This window comes from Aquarana catesbeiana, linkage group LG05 (genome assembly GCF_042186555.1).
Source record: "Aquarana catesbeiana isolate 2022-GZ linkage group LG05, ASM4218655v1, whole genome shotgun sequence".
In the NCBI taxonomy this organism is placed as follows: Eukaryota; Metazoa; Chordata; class Amphibia; order Anura; family Ranidae; genus Aquarana; species Aquarana catesbeiana.
Genome location: NC_133328.1, coordinates 454,211,564 through 454,226,141, shown reverse-complemented (window position 1 = coordinate 454,226,141; position 14,578 = coordinate 454,211,564). Strand labels below are relative to the sequence as shown.

Here is a 14,578-nt window from a genome sequence, read left to right as displayed (position 1 = left end):
GTCTGAGCATTGACAGGATGACCCCCCACCCCTTCAACCTCTGCAGCAATGCTGGCAGCACTCATACGTCTATTTCCCAAAGACAACCTCTGGATATGATGCTGAGCAAGTGCACTCAACTTCTTTGGTCAACCATGGCGAGGCCTGTTCTGAGTGGAACCTGTCCTGTTATGGTCTTGGCCACCGTACTGCAGCTAAGTTTTAGGGTCTTGGCAATCTTCTTATAGCCTAGGCCATCTTTATGTAGAGCAACAATCCTTTTTTCATGTCCTCAGAGAGTTCTTTGCCATGAGGTTCCATGTTCAACTTCCAGTGACCAGTATGAAAGAATGAAAGCAATAACACCAAATTTAGCACAGCTGCTCCCCATTCACACCTGATACCTTGTAACACTAACGAGTCACATGACATCGGGAGGGAAAATGGCTAATTGGGCCCAATTTGGACATTTTCACTTAGGGGTGTACTCACTTTTGTTGCCAGCGGTTTAGACATTAATGGCTGTGTGTTGAGTTATTTTGAGGGGACGGCAAATTTACACTGTTATACAAGCTGTACACTCATTACTTTACATTGTAGCAAAGTGTCATTTCTTCAGTATTGTCTCATGAAAAAATCTAATAAAATATTTACAAAAATGTGAGGGGTGTACTCACTTTTGTGAGATACTGTATGTTGTGGTGGGGCTTCTTGTGTCTTTGTGCAGTGTACATCCTTGCTTAGTTCACTCTTATTCCAGGACTGTAAAACCACAAAATGTTGTCCTGTGCAATTATTTGAAACCCTTTAAAACGTGGGTTTGTAGGTAGAACATTCTCTTCTTCTTTTTTTTTTTTTAGAACATTTTAATTTCTTTTGATTGCCTTTAGATTCTTGGAACCAGCAGAACATTGACATATATTAAGGAACATTCCGTAGTGGACCCAGTAGAGAAGAAAATGATTTTATGTTCAACTAATGTAAGTAAAGTCTTTCTACAGTCAATGGTCAAAATGCTATGCTGGTATATTTGAAATGTATAAGAGAATAGTTGCCAGGGTTATCTTTGAACCTTAGAGGGTTTCATATGACTACAGCTTAAAGGGTTTCTCTAGACGAAATATTTTTTGTAGTGTAGATCCTGCTGGGGAGATTCACCCCTCCTATTTTTCCTGGTGGAAAAGTCAAATGAAAAGCTTAGATTGTGGTTAATTCTGTTCACAGACAGTGGAGTTCATGGGTACCATTTTCATACCATCCCAATGTATTGACAATGTGTACTAAAAAGACAAATTGGAGTACAGCACAATTATAACTATGTATTGTGCATGAAGGATGCTAACACAATCAGCAAGAGAAAGTAGAGATCAAACAATATTTTATTTTGTTATATAAATATAATAATACCACCCATAGCAGCCAATCAGATGCAACAAATGCAGGAAGAAAGTGATTGATTGCTCTGGACAACTTCCAATCACATTCCTCAGTACTAGTTCCCTGATGATTTAAAGTACTTATTCAAAACATAATTAGACTACCTGGCACAACAATAGAGTATTCATTTAAAGTAGTAAATAAAATGTCTTTTAGAAGGAACCAAATAACATTTTACTTGCATCAGTATTGAACATGTGACAGACCATAATTCTGCAGATTCTTGTGCCTCCTATAAGGAGTATCTGAACCATATGTACAGTGTCTTGAAAAAGTATTCACACCCCTTGAAATTTTCCACATTTTGTCATGTTACAACCAAAAACGTAAATGTATTTTATTGGGATTTTGTGATAGACCAACACAAGGGGGCACATAATTGTGAAGTGGAAGTAAAATAATAAAGGATTTTTTTTTTTTTTTTTTTACAAATACAGTAAATATTTGAAAAGTGTGGCGTGCATTTGTACTCAACCCCCCTGAGTCAATACTTTGTAGAATCACCTTTTGCTGTAATAAACACCGGAAGTCTTTTTGGGGATGTCTCTACCAGCTTTGCACATCTAGAGAGTGAAATATTTGCCCGTTCATCTTTGAAAAATAGCTTAAGCTCTGTCAAATTGGATAGAGTGTCTGTGAACAGCAATTTTGAAGTCTTGCCACAAATTCTCAATTGGATTTAGGTCTGGACTTAGACTGGGCCATTCTAAGGCTGGGTTCTCACTGCCATACGGAGGGACTCACAGCAGGGGTCTGGTGCGTCTCTGTTGACCGTTTCATGTCCGATTTTGGTCCGAATTTTGTGCTGAGTTTGGACCTGAAATGAACCAGAAGACGCACAGGACTCCTGTGCAATTCGCTCCGAATATTTGTGAACCGGCTCAATTGGGAAACCTGCATCAAATTAGCAATAGTGTGAACCCAGCCTCACACATAAATATGCTTTGATTTAAACCATTCCATTGTAGCTCTGGCTGTATGTTTAGGGTCATTGTCCTGCTGGAAGGTGAACCTCCATCTCAGTCTCAAGTCTTTTGCAGACTCTAATTGTAACTGTAATTGGCTAAATCCATCTTCCCATCAACACCTACCAGCTTCCCTGTCCCTGCTGAAGAAAAGCATCCCCACAACATGATGCTGCCACCACCATGTTTCACGGTGGGGATAGGGTGTTCAGAGTGATGTGCAGTGTTAGTTTTCCGCCACACACAGTTATTTCCTTTTAGGCCAAAAAGTTCAATTTTGGTCTTATCTGACCAGAGCACCTTCTTCCACATGTTTGCTGTGTCCCCCACATGGCTTTTCGCAATCTGTAAACGGAACTTCTTATGGCTTTCTTTCAACAATGGCTTTCTTCTTGCCAGTTTTCCATTAAAGGCCAGGTTTGAGGAGTACACGACTAATAGTTGTCCTGTGGACAGATTCTCCCACCTGAGCTGTGAATCTCTGCTGCTCCTCCAGAGTTACCATGGGCCTATTAGCTGCGTTTTGAATTAAAGCTCTCCTTGCCCGGCCTGTCAGATTATTTGGACAGCCATGTCTTGGTAGGTTTGCAGTTGTGCCATACTCTTTCCATTTTCGGATGATGGATTGAACAGTGCTCCGTGAGATGTTCAAAGCTTGGGCTATTGTTTTATAACCCAACCCTGCTTTAAACTTTAATCCCTAATCTGTCTGGTGTGTTCCTTGGCCTTCATGATGCTGTTTGTTCACTAAGGTTCTCAAACAAACCTCTGAGGGCTTCACAGAATAGCTGCATTTATACTAATATTAAATTACACACAGGTGGACTCTTTTTACTAATTAGGTGACTTCTGAAGGCAATTGGTTCCACTAGATTTTAGTTAGAGGTATCAGAATATAGGGGGCTGAATACAAATACATGCCACACTTTTCAGATATTTGTTTGTAAAAAAAATTGAAAACCATTTAGCATTTTCCTTCCACTTCACAATTACGTGCCACTTTGTGTTGGTCGATCACATAAAATCCCCAAAAAATACATTTACGCTTTTGGTTGTAACATGAGAAAATGTGGAAATTTTCAAGCGATATGAATACTTTTTCAAGGCAGTGTATATGTATAGGTGTTCACAAGCCAGACAAATTCTAGAGAAGTAAATGGCTGAACCTGAATGTTTTTTTAGCAAATTACAAAAAAATTAAATATGAAATTAATTTGTATGGATTATTCTTATGGATTAACAATTCTTTTTCTTTTTTTTTAAGATATCACTCACAAATCTGGTATCTGTTGACGAAAGGTTGGTTTACAGACCTCATCCCGAACATCCAGAAGAGTAAGTAGCTTGTTAAAGTGAACAGAAGTTCCTTAGAAGTAAACAAATAGACTGGGATGTCTACTTATTACAATAGCACAATGATTTACCCCTTAAAATGACAGGCCAAACCCATCCCCTTTTGACTTGGACATCATGGCTATATTATTCTATTAAAAAAAAAAAAAAGAAAAAAAAAAAAGCAGATAGCCGCAGATGTTTATTAAGTTATTAAGTGTAAATGTTATTATTTTCCTTTTGGGTTGCTTAATGATACAGAAGAAAAGTGTAGAGGAGGGCAGACGTTAATAGAGCACAAAACACCATGGTGATGGTGGACGGTTTGTCTGATTGCACTGCTACATGGCAGATTGTTGTATTTGGTGTCTTTATTCTTGATATCAACGTGAACATAGGCCTTATTGCACTTTACTCTTCTACCACTAGGTGGCCGGGTACTTGGTAGTACTAGATACGAGAAGGGCAATGCAAGATCAGGTAATTGGTATATGGGGTATCTCAGCCAATGGGCAGGGGTTTTCTTGAATCCCTTGGCCTGCTGGGAGAGCCTATATATTCAGGTGAGGTCAGGTGATCTGTGTTCTGTGCCACCTGGACCGCTGTCTGGATGGACGTGTGTTGTATTGCCCGGGTTGCTAGGCCTAACATGGGGCCTATCCTGAGCACATCTGGCTGCTAGGCTGTCTGAGGGCCTATCCAGAAGCAAAAGCAGCGCAGGGTTGGGACTGCGGATTGCAGTCCAACCAAAAGTGATGGTTCTGTTGGCTGGAGAACCTGTTGTGGTCGGAGGTAGAGCGGGAGCTGTCGCCAGTAAGGGACTATCCGCCTTATTACCAGGGACCACAGTGAGTAACTGAAGCAAGTACTGGAGCAGTATTCTCACCAACCGAGGACGATAAGGAATCGGGAAACTTCAGTGGGAATCAAGCCAGTGACCCAGACAGCAGAGGTGACGCTTGCAGAGCGGCCTTGTGTGTCAAGCCAGGGACTGAGCAGGCCAGTGGGGTAAAGCTCGAAAGGTATCTAGAGTGTCAAGCTGGGGACCCAGCAGAGAAGCGGGGGTGACACTTGAGGAAGATACCACCGTGAAGATTGGAGGAGCTCAAGGGATTCAGTGGCAGTGAATCAGTGGGTCTAGTGAGAGACTGGGAGTTCAGTATACTAAAGAACTACAAGGAATGATTGTAGTGAAAGTGAAGGAACTGTTAAGCTTTGTGTTTAGAACTGTTAAAGACTGTTGCCATAGGAGACAGCATTCCTACACATGCAGATGTGGCGTCTTGCTGGATGCCTTTCCCTGCATGGCTGTCCTCCTATTGAAGACTCAGAGTCTGCCAATTAATATTGCAACTACCTAAGGGTGTCCTAGCCCTAACCCTCTCTCCCCCAAAAAAAGGTTTGTTATGAGAAAAACTTTCTTTTGCATCCAAGAAGTGTCTGGCACCCAATAACTTAACTATACACCCACCATGCCTCACAACTCACTACATACAGAAGGATGTCATCTATCCCTGGCCGTGGAGGTTCTCATTAGATCAAAGGAGGCCTGGGACCTTGCTACAGATATATTTTTATATGGCATGTACATGTAGGCTAAGTAATGTGTAAGCGAACACTTACAGGTACTGTATTTATTACCCCTAACAGAGATCACAGTACTGTCCCCAACAGTGCCTTCATCTGCTTTACTCTCTAGAAGGATGGGGCAGTCTTTGTTTAGGCATTACTCAGGGTCAGCATCTATTTCTTGGACTGAGATTCTGGCTTAAAGATGAAAATAGTAATGCAAATCCTGGTGCCTGTGTAGTTCTAGGTTGTGTTAACAAATGTTCAACACAAATTACTTCCTTGCTGAATCTTTTCACCTTGTGACTTGTTGCAAAGTATTAATGTTGCAGTCTGATCACTAGACGAGAGGTGACTAAGGAAATGCTTCCTACTCCTGCAGCAGACTGATCTAGGAGGAATCATATTGGTCTATGCAAAGCTACTTGTCTGGAGATCAAGGACTACTTTCTAATATCAAAAGATGGGAGGGTTTATGAAAAAACATACAGCTGCTGTATAGTGTGAAATCTCTGAAATGTATTATTGCAGACTTGCAAAGTTACTGCAAAGTCCACTTTAAACATAGATTTTAAAAATAGTATGTTGAACCAAAGACTGATACTTTTGCTGGAAGGAGTGTGCAGTACCCACTAGAGACCATTCAAATCAGCTTCCAGCAGTTCAGTTAGGACTAATAAAAGTCCTTCTGATTGGTTGCTATTAGTTGCTGCATTGCCGCTTGAACAATAAAAGTAATATGTTAGCAGATTGCTATGACTATATTTAGTGTATTTTGTCCTTCTTCCTCTCTAGGACAGTACTGACCCAAGAAGCCATAATTACAGTGAAAGGAGTCAGCCTAAGCAGTTATCTGGAAGGACTGATGGCTAGCACAATTTCTTCGAATGCTAGAAAGGTACCTTGTATGTAAAGAGATGAATATTATACTGATTATATTATTTTACCAGCCAGCATTGTTACTGGTATACAGTGTATGAAGCAGGCAAGTTTATATAGTTATAACGATTCAACACACATACAGTGTGTGTGTGTGTGTGTGTATATATATACCGTATTTATCAGCGTATAACACGCGCTGGCGTATAACACGCACACCAATTTAAGAGGGAAGTTTCAGGAATAAAAACTTTTTTTTTTAAATAAACCACTTTGAAGCAAAATAATGGTCAGTGAGCATCAAAGCAGCTTGATTAGTGCCCATCTGCAGCCTCAATGCACCCTAATCTGTGCCCATCTGCAGCCTGTTCTGTGCCAATCTCCCCCATCAATGCAGCTCGCCATCTCATATGAAATCACCGAGCCACCATCTGATTCCTCGGCTCTCAGTCGGCAGAGACACACAAAGTCCCACCTCCGCCATCGGCATTGAAACAGCTCCTGTGATAGACAGAACACTGGTCCAATGCCGGTGGCAGAGGCGGGACTGTGTGTGTGACGTGTGAGCCGAGTGAAAGCCGAGTTAGAGCCAAGCAAAGAGCCGAGTGGAGAGGAGATGATGGCTTGGTGATTTCCGGCGGCACTCGTCCCCCTCTTTCCCCTCCAAGGTACGCTGTAGGCGTATAACAGGCACCCACGATTTCCCCCCTATCTTCAAGGGAAAAAAGTGCGTGTTATACGCCGATAAATACGGTATATGTATATATATATATATATATATATATATAACATACATACACATGGTATATACCATGAACATAAATAAATACATTGTTTCTGTTTAAATAAGTATATTGAGTAATCAAAAGGTGCCAGTGGTTAAGAAGTGCTGCTATAGCACAAGACTTTGGAGCAAACAAAAATGTACTCGGTGAGGCAGAGTTCAGTGGTTTCTAGTAGGATTGCACGATACCACTTTTTTAAGCCTGAGTACAAGTACCAATACTTTTTTTTAAGTACTCCCTGATACCGATTACAGATACTTTTTAATGTCATGTGACAGTGGCACTAATATGCAGCATTGGTGGACACTGATACGTGGCACTGATGAGGTGTGGAATGTCAGAAGTTTTTTAATTTTATTTATTTTTTTCCAATTTTTATTTTTTTTTTTTATAACCACTTCAGCCCCGGAAGATTTGGCTGCTCAGTGACCAGATCATTTTTTGCGTCGCTTTAACTGACAATTGTGCAGTCGTGCGACGCTGTACCCAAACAAAATTGACATCCTTCTTAACACAAATAGAGCTTTCTTTTGGTGGTATTTGATCACCTCTGCGGTTTTTATTTTTTGCGCTATAAACAAAAGAAGAGCGACAATTTTGAAAAAAAAAAAACACAAAATCTTTTACATTTTGCTATAATGAATATCCCATTTTTTTCCTCAGTTTAGACCAATATATATATTTTTCTACATATTTTTGGTAAAAAAAAAATCTCAATAAGCATATATTGATTGGTTTGCGCAAAAGTTATAGCGTCTACAAAATAGGAGATAGATTTATGGCATTTTTATTATTATTTTTTTTTACTAGTAATGGCGGTGATCTACGATTTTTACCGGGACTGCGATATTGTAGTGGACAAATTGGACACTTTTGACACATTTTTGAGACCATTGACAATTATACAGTGATCAGTGCTATAAAAAGGCACGGATTACTGTATAAATGTCACTGGCAGGGAAGGGGTTAACACTGGGGGGCGATCAAGGGGTTAACTGTGTTCCCTAGGTGTGTTCTAACTGTAGGGGGGATGGGACTGACTAGGGGAGGAGAGAGATCGGTGTTTATACTCAGTACGAACACACGATCTCTCTCCTCGCCCCTGAGAGAACCGGGATTTGTGTGTTTACACACACAGATCCCGGGTTCTCGCTCTGTCACGAGCAAACGCGGGAAGCCGGGTCATCACGCCCGTCAGGCACTCGCATCGGCTGCGGGAGCACGCGCGAGCCTTCAGCGGCGCACACGTGTCTCCTACAGCGTCTTAAAGGTCCGACGTACAGTTACAGCGGTTCACCCAGGGGAGTCAACGGTCGGGAACCGGATAATTTATCTTTTTCTTTTGTTTTTTTTTGGGGGGGGGGGAGTGGATGGTATTTTTTATTTTATTTTTTTTAATATTTTACAATGTAACTTTTAAATATTTATAACAATTCTTTCTTTTTTCTATTATTATTATTATTATTATTATTTTTATCAGCCCTGTTGCGGGGGGGGGGGGGGGCTTTGGTGAGATAACAGGGGCTCCTCCCCATTCATAAACTAAAGTATCAGTTTACGATGCTCAGTTATGAATGGACAGAGTCAGTGATCGCTGACCCTGCTCATTCGGAAAAGGAAAGAGCCGGTAAATGACATATTTACCGGCTCCTTTCTCCGCTCTCCAGCCTGACAGATCTGGGACGAGGGAGAGGAGGAGAAACGGCTGTCAGCTGCTTTATTGTTTATTATACACAGGGAGATTGGTGATTGTACCTCCCCCCATCGCCTCACCGATCATCTCTGAGGCTGCCCAGTTATCGGTTTATTCATCAAAGTCGAGTACAAATACTTGTGCAAATGCTCAGTATTGGTGCAACTCTCCTCTTAGCTCAAATCCCCCCAATTCCTTCCTCCTAGCACAAACCCTCCCAAATCCCCCATCCAAGGACAACCCCCCAAATCCCTCCTAGCACAACCCCCCACCCAAATCAACCTCCCAGTACAACCCCGCCAAATCCCCCCTCCTAGCACAGCCCCCAAAATCTCCCTTCCTAGCACAACCCCCCCACCCGCTCCTAAATCCTCCACCTAGCACAAACCCCCTCCAAGTCCCCTCTCTTCCTAGCACAAATTCTGTCCCTACAGTAGTGGCAGCAGCAGAGAGGGGGAAAGAGCCAGGAGGTGTGGGTTGTGCTCTCTATCCCTCCCCCCTACCAGCTTCTCTCCTTTCTGTACATTTGGATCTGAGCTATCCTCCATTAACTGTTAACTCCTGTGTTACAGGAGGGAGGGATCCCTGTTAACTCCTGTGTACAGAGGAGGCAGAGAGCCCAGCCCGCACCTTCCTGCTCTCTGCTCCTCTCTGTACTCTTCCTGGAAAAACAGAAAGCCGAGCTGGCCACCCGACCTCATGCTACCAACCGATGACATCATTGATTGCTAAGGACTTGCCGGCAAGCATGTACAGGCGGCAGAGAGACAGAGAGCCCAGCCCGCACTTCCTCCCCCTCTCTACTCCTCGCCACACTCTTGCCGATAAGTCCTTAGCAACCAATGACGTCATCAGTTGGTAGGACGCAGTCGGGCCATCAGCTTAGCTTTCTGTTTTGCCGGCAAGAGCACAGAGAGGAGCAGAGAGTGGGGGGAGGTGCGGGCACAGCTCTCTGCCTCCTCTGTACTCAGGAGTTAACAGTGATCCCTCAGATCGGGCTGTTGCCGCAGCACCCCTGAGGACTTCTCACGGCACCTCGGCTGAGAAACACTCTAGGGGTGTCTTTTTAGAATTTGTTGTCAAATAACTTTAATAGGAGAGGAGTTCAGGGATCAGGATACTCCAAACGATAGCAAAAATAAAAGGAGGACTGCTTCTCACTAATCTTTTCACAGCAGCCTTTTCTGGAGGTAACAGGGAATATCTGGTACAGTGCCTTGCAAAAGTATTCACCCCCTTGGCATTTTTCATGTTTTGTTGCCTCACAACCTGGAATTAACATGGATTGTTTGAGGATTTGTATCATTTAATTTTTTTTTTTTTGATTTAACTTCTTTTTATTGATAACGATATAAAAAAAAAAAAAAAAAAAGTTACTTACTTTTCGTGGCACATTGTATTTAAAGTGCAATTAGTAAAAACAATAATATGTATTACAAAGGTAAAAAGTAGAACTAAATACCTTGCATTTCTGCTGTGCGCTGTGATAATTACAAAGATTAATAAATATGTAAGTAGTAACAACTTACAATGAGTTATTTTCCCCCCTTTCCCTCCCTGCCCTTCCCACCCACCCTTTATCTACTACCCACCTTGCCACCCCCCTCCCTTCCCTTGTAACCAGCGCAAAAGTTAAATTCATTAACACTAGAACTCACGACATGCTACGATTATCTAATCCCCGGTGGAGCCTGTACCTACACCCTGATTTGTCTAGTTTGGGCCATTATTCGCCCCCACGCTCGTGAGGGGTCCAAGGATAATTGGTTCAGAGTAGATGTCGGATGTTCAGCTCCTGGAGCCAGAGCTTCCATATGCCAAGAAATTTACTGTAATTCCCTTTTTTAGTGTATACTGTCCTTTCTGTCCAGACCAAGGAGTCCATTGTTTTAAGCCATTCCCCTATAGTTGGGGGGTTTGTTGAGAGCCAGGATTGTGCTAGCAACTTTCTCGCTTGGTATAGACATCTTACTATGGCAGTGGTTGTGCTGGTATTACCCATGTTAGCTCCCACCAACCCCAACACACACACCTTAGCGTCTAGTTCCAAGTTTACCTTGAATCTACGGTTTATTGTCCCGACCACTTCCGACCAATACCTTACCAGTTTTGGACATCTCCAAACCATGTGTATGAGGTCTCCTGTCCTATAACACCTGGGGCATCTGTCGTCTGGCCTGTTCCCAAACCTGTACAGTCTTCTAGGAGTGTAATATGCTCTATGTAGAAGGAGGAGGTGTGAGGCCTTCTGTGACAGAGAGACGGACACCATCTGCCCAAGTTCCAGTATTTTTTTCCACTGGGCGTCCGTCAACTCCCCCACATCCGCCTCCCGTCCTTCTCTAGACCTGAGGGGCACGCCTTGAACCAGAATCTTGTCCGATAGCTGCGTATACACATCTCCAATCAGCCCCTTAGTGTTTATTGCTTTAACTATTTTATTAAGGAGCGGTGTTTTACACCGCTTCATAGGGGAAGACCTAAATTGGGTATTCAATGCGTGCCTGCTCTGTAAATAATTATAGAATGTATTATATGGGACTCCAAATTCCATTCTTAGTTCCATAAAAGATTTCAAGTTAGTATCGCTGTACAGCTGAGCCAATCTATGAATTCCGTGACTTTCCCAAACGGGATTCTTTTCTATAGACCTTAATTCCCCCAGGGTTTCGTTAGACCATATGGGTGAAAACTCATTAATGCCTCTATACCCCATGATCTTCTTAACTGTCTGCCAGGTCTTATTTACTAATTTATGTGTTGGCAACTTTCTCTGAAGTGAACCCGCCTCTAATGCATCCACTAAACGTCTGTGTGAGCTACCTTCTAGCATTATTTTATTGCTGGCACTTGCTTCGCCCAGAGATTCGCAGCCCCCCAAATGCTGCATTTGAGCAGCTAGATAATAGCCATACAGATGGGGAATTGCCAATCCTCCTTCCCAGGTAGGACGCTGCAGTGTCTGCAATTTGATCCTAGCCTGACCCTTCTTCCAAATAAGCTCCCTAAATAAGGAATTTATTTTCATGAACCATTTTCTCCCGATCCATACCGGGGAGTTATGGAGAATGTAGAGTAGTTGTGGCAACCAGATCATTCTGATCAGATTTGAACGTCCTGCCAGCGACAGGGGGAGCCGACACCAGATGTCGCATTTTCTTCTAAACTTCTCAAGCAAGGTAGCCAAGTTATCTCGGATATAGTTATTGGGGTCACTAGTCATTACTATTCCAAAGTACTTTATCTTATCAGTTACGTTTAACCCGGGTAGACCATCAGGGAAGGGGTTATTGATTGAGTCAATCTGTAGCAATGATGACTTATCCCAGTTAACTACTAGGCCCGATACCTTCCCAAATCCTTCTACCAGTTGCATCGTTTTTTCCAGAGATGGACCCATATCCCCCAAAAATACCAAGACGTCATCTGCGTAAAGTGCGACTCTTTCTTCGCTACACTTCCTCCTAAAGCCCCGCATACCCGGAGCCCTTCTTATAGCCTCTGCCAACGGCTCCATTGCCAGAGCGAACAGGAGGGGCGATAATGGGCACCCCTGTCTTGTGCCCCTCTCTAGTGCCAAACTATCTGTGTACTCATTGTTGATCTTTAGCTTAGCTGATGGACGACTGTACAACATTTTTACCCAATTGATAAAAACCGGGCCAAACCCAAATTTGTCCATTATTCCCCAGAGGTAGCCCCACTCCAAGCTATCAAATGCTTTAGCTATATCCAGGGACATAATGGCTCTGGGATCCCTGTCAGCGACCGGGGTCTGCAGGTTCAGATATGCTCTCCTAATATTGACACTGGTAGACCTATGGGGGATAAATCCTGCTTGGTCTGGGTGTACCAAGTTATTAATACATTTACTTAGCCTAGTTGCTAGTACCTTTGCTAGGATTTTAATGTCCGAGCAAAGCAAAGAAATTGGTCTATATGACGCTACATCCAGTTGGTCCTTCCCTTCTTTTTGAATATTAGACTCTGTCATTGAAGCAGGGAGACCACCGTCTATGAACGCCTCCTCTAGTGTCCTCAAGAGAGTGGGGAGCAAAATCCCCCCATAATATTTATATATTTCCAGGGGAAGTCCGTCTGGGCCTGGGGTCTTATGATTGGGCATAGCAGCCACAGCACTCCTTAGTTCCTCTAGAGTTATAGGGGATTCTAAGTTAACTTTATCTACTGTAGATAGGGTTGGTAATTCAAATCCCTCCAGTAGTTTATCCAGCTCTCCTCTTACTGCGGGCTGTTTCGACTTATACAAGGAACTGTAGAAATCAAAGAATATCTCCTTGACTTTCACAGGATCCGTCACAATTTCCCCATTTGGGGATCTAATCGCAGAGATTGTTGAGGTCGGGGAGTTGGTACTTGCCACAACGGCCAGCATTCGGCCCACTCTTTCCCCCTCCTCAAAGAACCTCTGCCTCTGGAAGAGCCTTTTATTTTCGGCTTTTCTCATTGTTACCGCTTTATATTCCTGTTGTTTCCAAATCCATAGCTCCCCTAGCTCTATAGTGGGGCCCAGTACATACTGCCTTTCCAGCTCCATAACCTCGTTTCTAATGCGATCTTCCTGCATTCTTGTTTTCCGCTTTACCCTTGCTATTTGCTGAATTAATAGCCCTCTGAGAAAGGCCTTTAGAGCGTCCCAGACCACTCCCCCTATCGCTGTACCTGAGTTACATACCATAAACTCCTTTAGACTAGTAGAGATTTCTTCCGTGTTCCCTATTACCTCCAGCCATACTGGGTTTACTGTACAGGGCCTATGTATTTGTCTATCACTGGTGCACATCACCAGTTTTAAGGGCGAGTGGTCTGATAGCCCTCTTGGGCCGTAATCTATTTTATGTACTAGGGGGTGCGCTTCATTATTGCCTATGGCTAGATCTATTCGAGATAATGTATGGTGTGTCCCTGAGTAACAAGAGTATTGTCTGACGTTTGGGTTGCGGATTCTCCATAAATCGCACCACCCCACTTCCTCTAGGAACTGCTTGAGCCTGCCCTCCATTGCCCTCACTGTCCGGGTACCAGATGGGAGTCTGTCCTGCCGACTATCAAGGACTGTATTAAAGTCACCAACCAAAATCAACGGAATCCCTATCTTATTCTCCATATATTCCAACAGACAGTATAGGATTTTCAACTTACTTGGGGGAGGGATATATATATTTGCAATAACAAATTCTCTATCATCCAACAGGCAATGTAGAAAAATATAACAGCCCAACGTGTCGATCCGAGCGCCCCTGCAGGTAAACGATACCCCTTTTTTAACCAATATACTCACTCCTCTCGAGTAGGAAGAGTAGACAGAATGGAATTGCGTCTGAAATTTCCTACCCCCAATTCGTATCCTGGTTTCATTTGTCAAGTGCGTCTCCTGCAGGCAGATCAGATCAACACTGTGGGCCTCCAGCTCTAATAATACGGCAGTTCTCTTATCAGGATCTCCTAAACCCCTAACATTCCACGATCCTATTCCAACTACACTAGGCATCAAGAAGAAAATGAAAAATTTTTAACACAGAATAAAAAACAACCATCTTGTGCAATATTGAACACGTCAAATTTCTTAACATTTGTTGTGGCTCCTCTGTGATTCCTAACCCCACAATCAGTGCTGAAACTATATTTTAGGGGCATGAGGGGCGGAGGGAGAAGGCAGATGCCCTTCCCCTCTTGTCTCACCCATGCCCCCAATACTCCAATTCTTTCCACATGCGTGTATAAGTAACACAAACCCTTATTTAATTTGTTGCCCTCCCCCCACCCCTGCTTCAGTTTACTAATGTGTTTAAGTCCCATATGGGGAATAATTAACTCTTTACCCAGTGACTTCCCCTTACCCCTCCCGTGCCTATTTCGGCTAGCCCTAGGAGCCTTTACTGTGACCCAATCTAACCCATACCTCCATACCTCAACTG

At 43.1% G+C, this 14,578-nt stretch overlaps 1 protein-coding gene across 3 annotated transcripts in view; it reads left to right on the top strand.

The window, feature by feature from the left end:
- The window catches only part of PRELID3A (PRELI domain containing 3A), an 89,210-nt gene that overhangs the window by 11,246 nt on the left and 63,386 nt on the right, over window positions 1–14,578 (top strand). For all 3 annotated transcript variants that reach the window (XR_012244501.1, XR_012244500.1, XM_073631310.1), the window contains exons 3-5: window positions 870–959; window positions 3,646–3,716; window positions 6,078–6,180. Coding sequence is in view for 1 of the 3 variants with exons in the window: in XM_073631310.1 (XP_073487411.1) it covers window positions 870–959; window positions 3,646–3,716; window positions 6,078–6,180 (264 nt within the window). In the remaining 2 variants the exon portion in view is untranslated. The remainder of the gene's footprint in view (window positions 1–869; window positions 960–3,645; window positions 3,717–6,077; window positions 6,181–14,578) is intronic.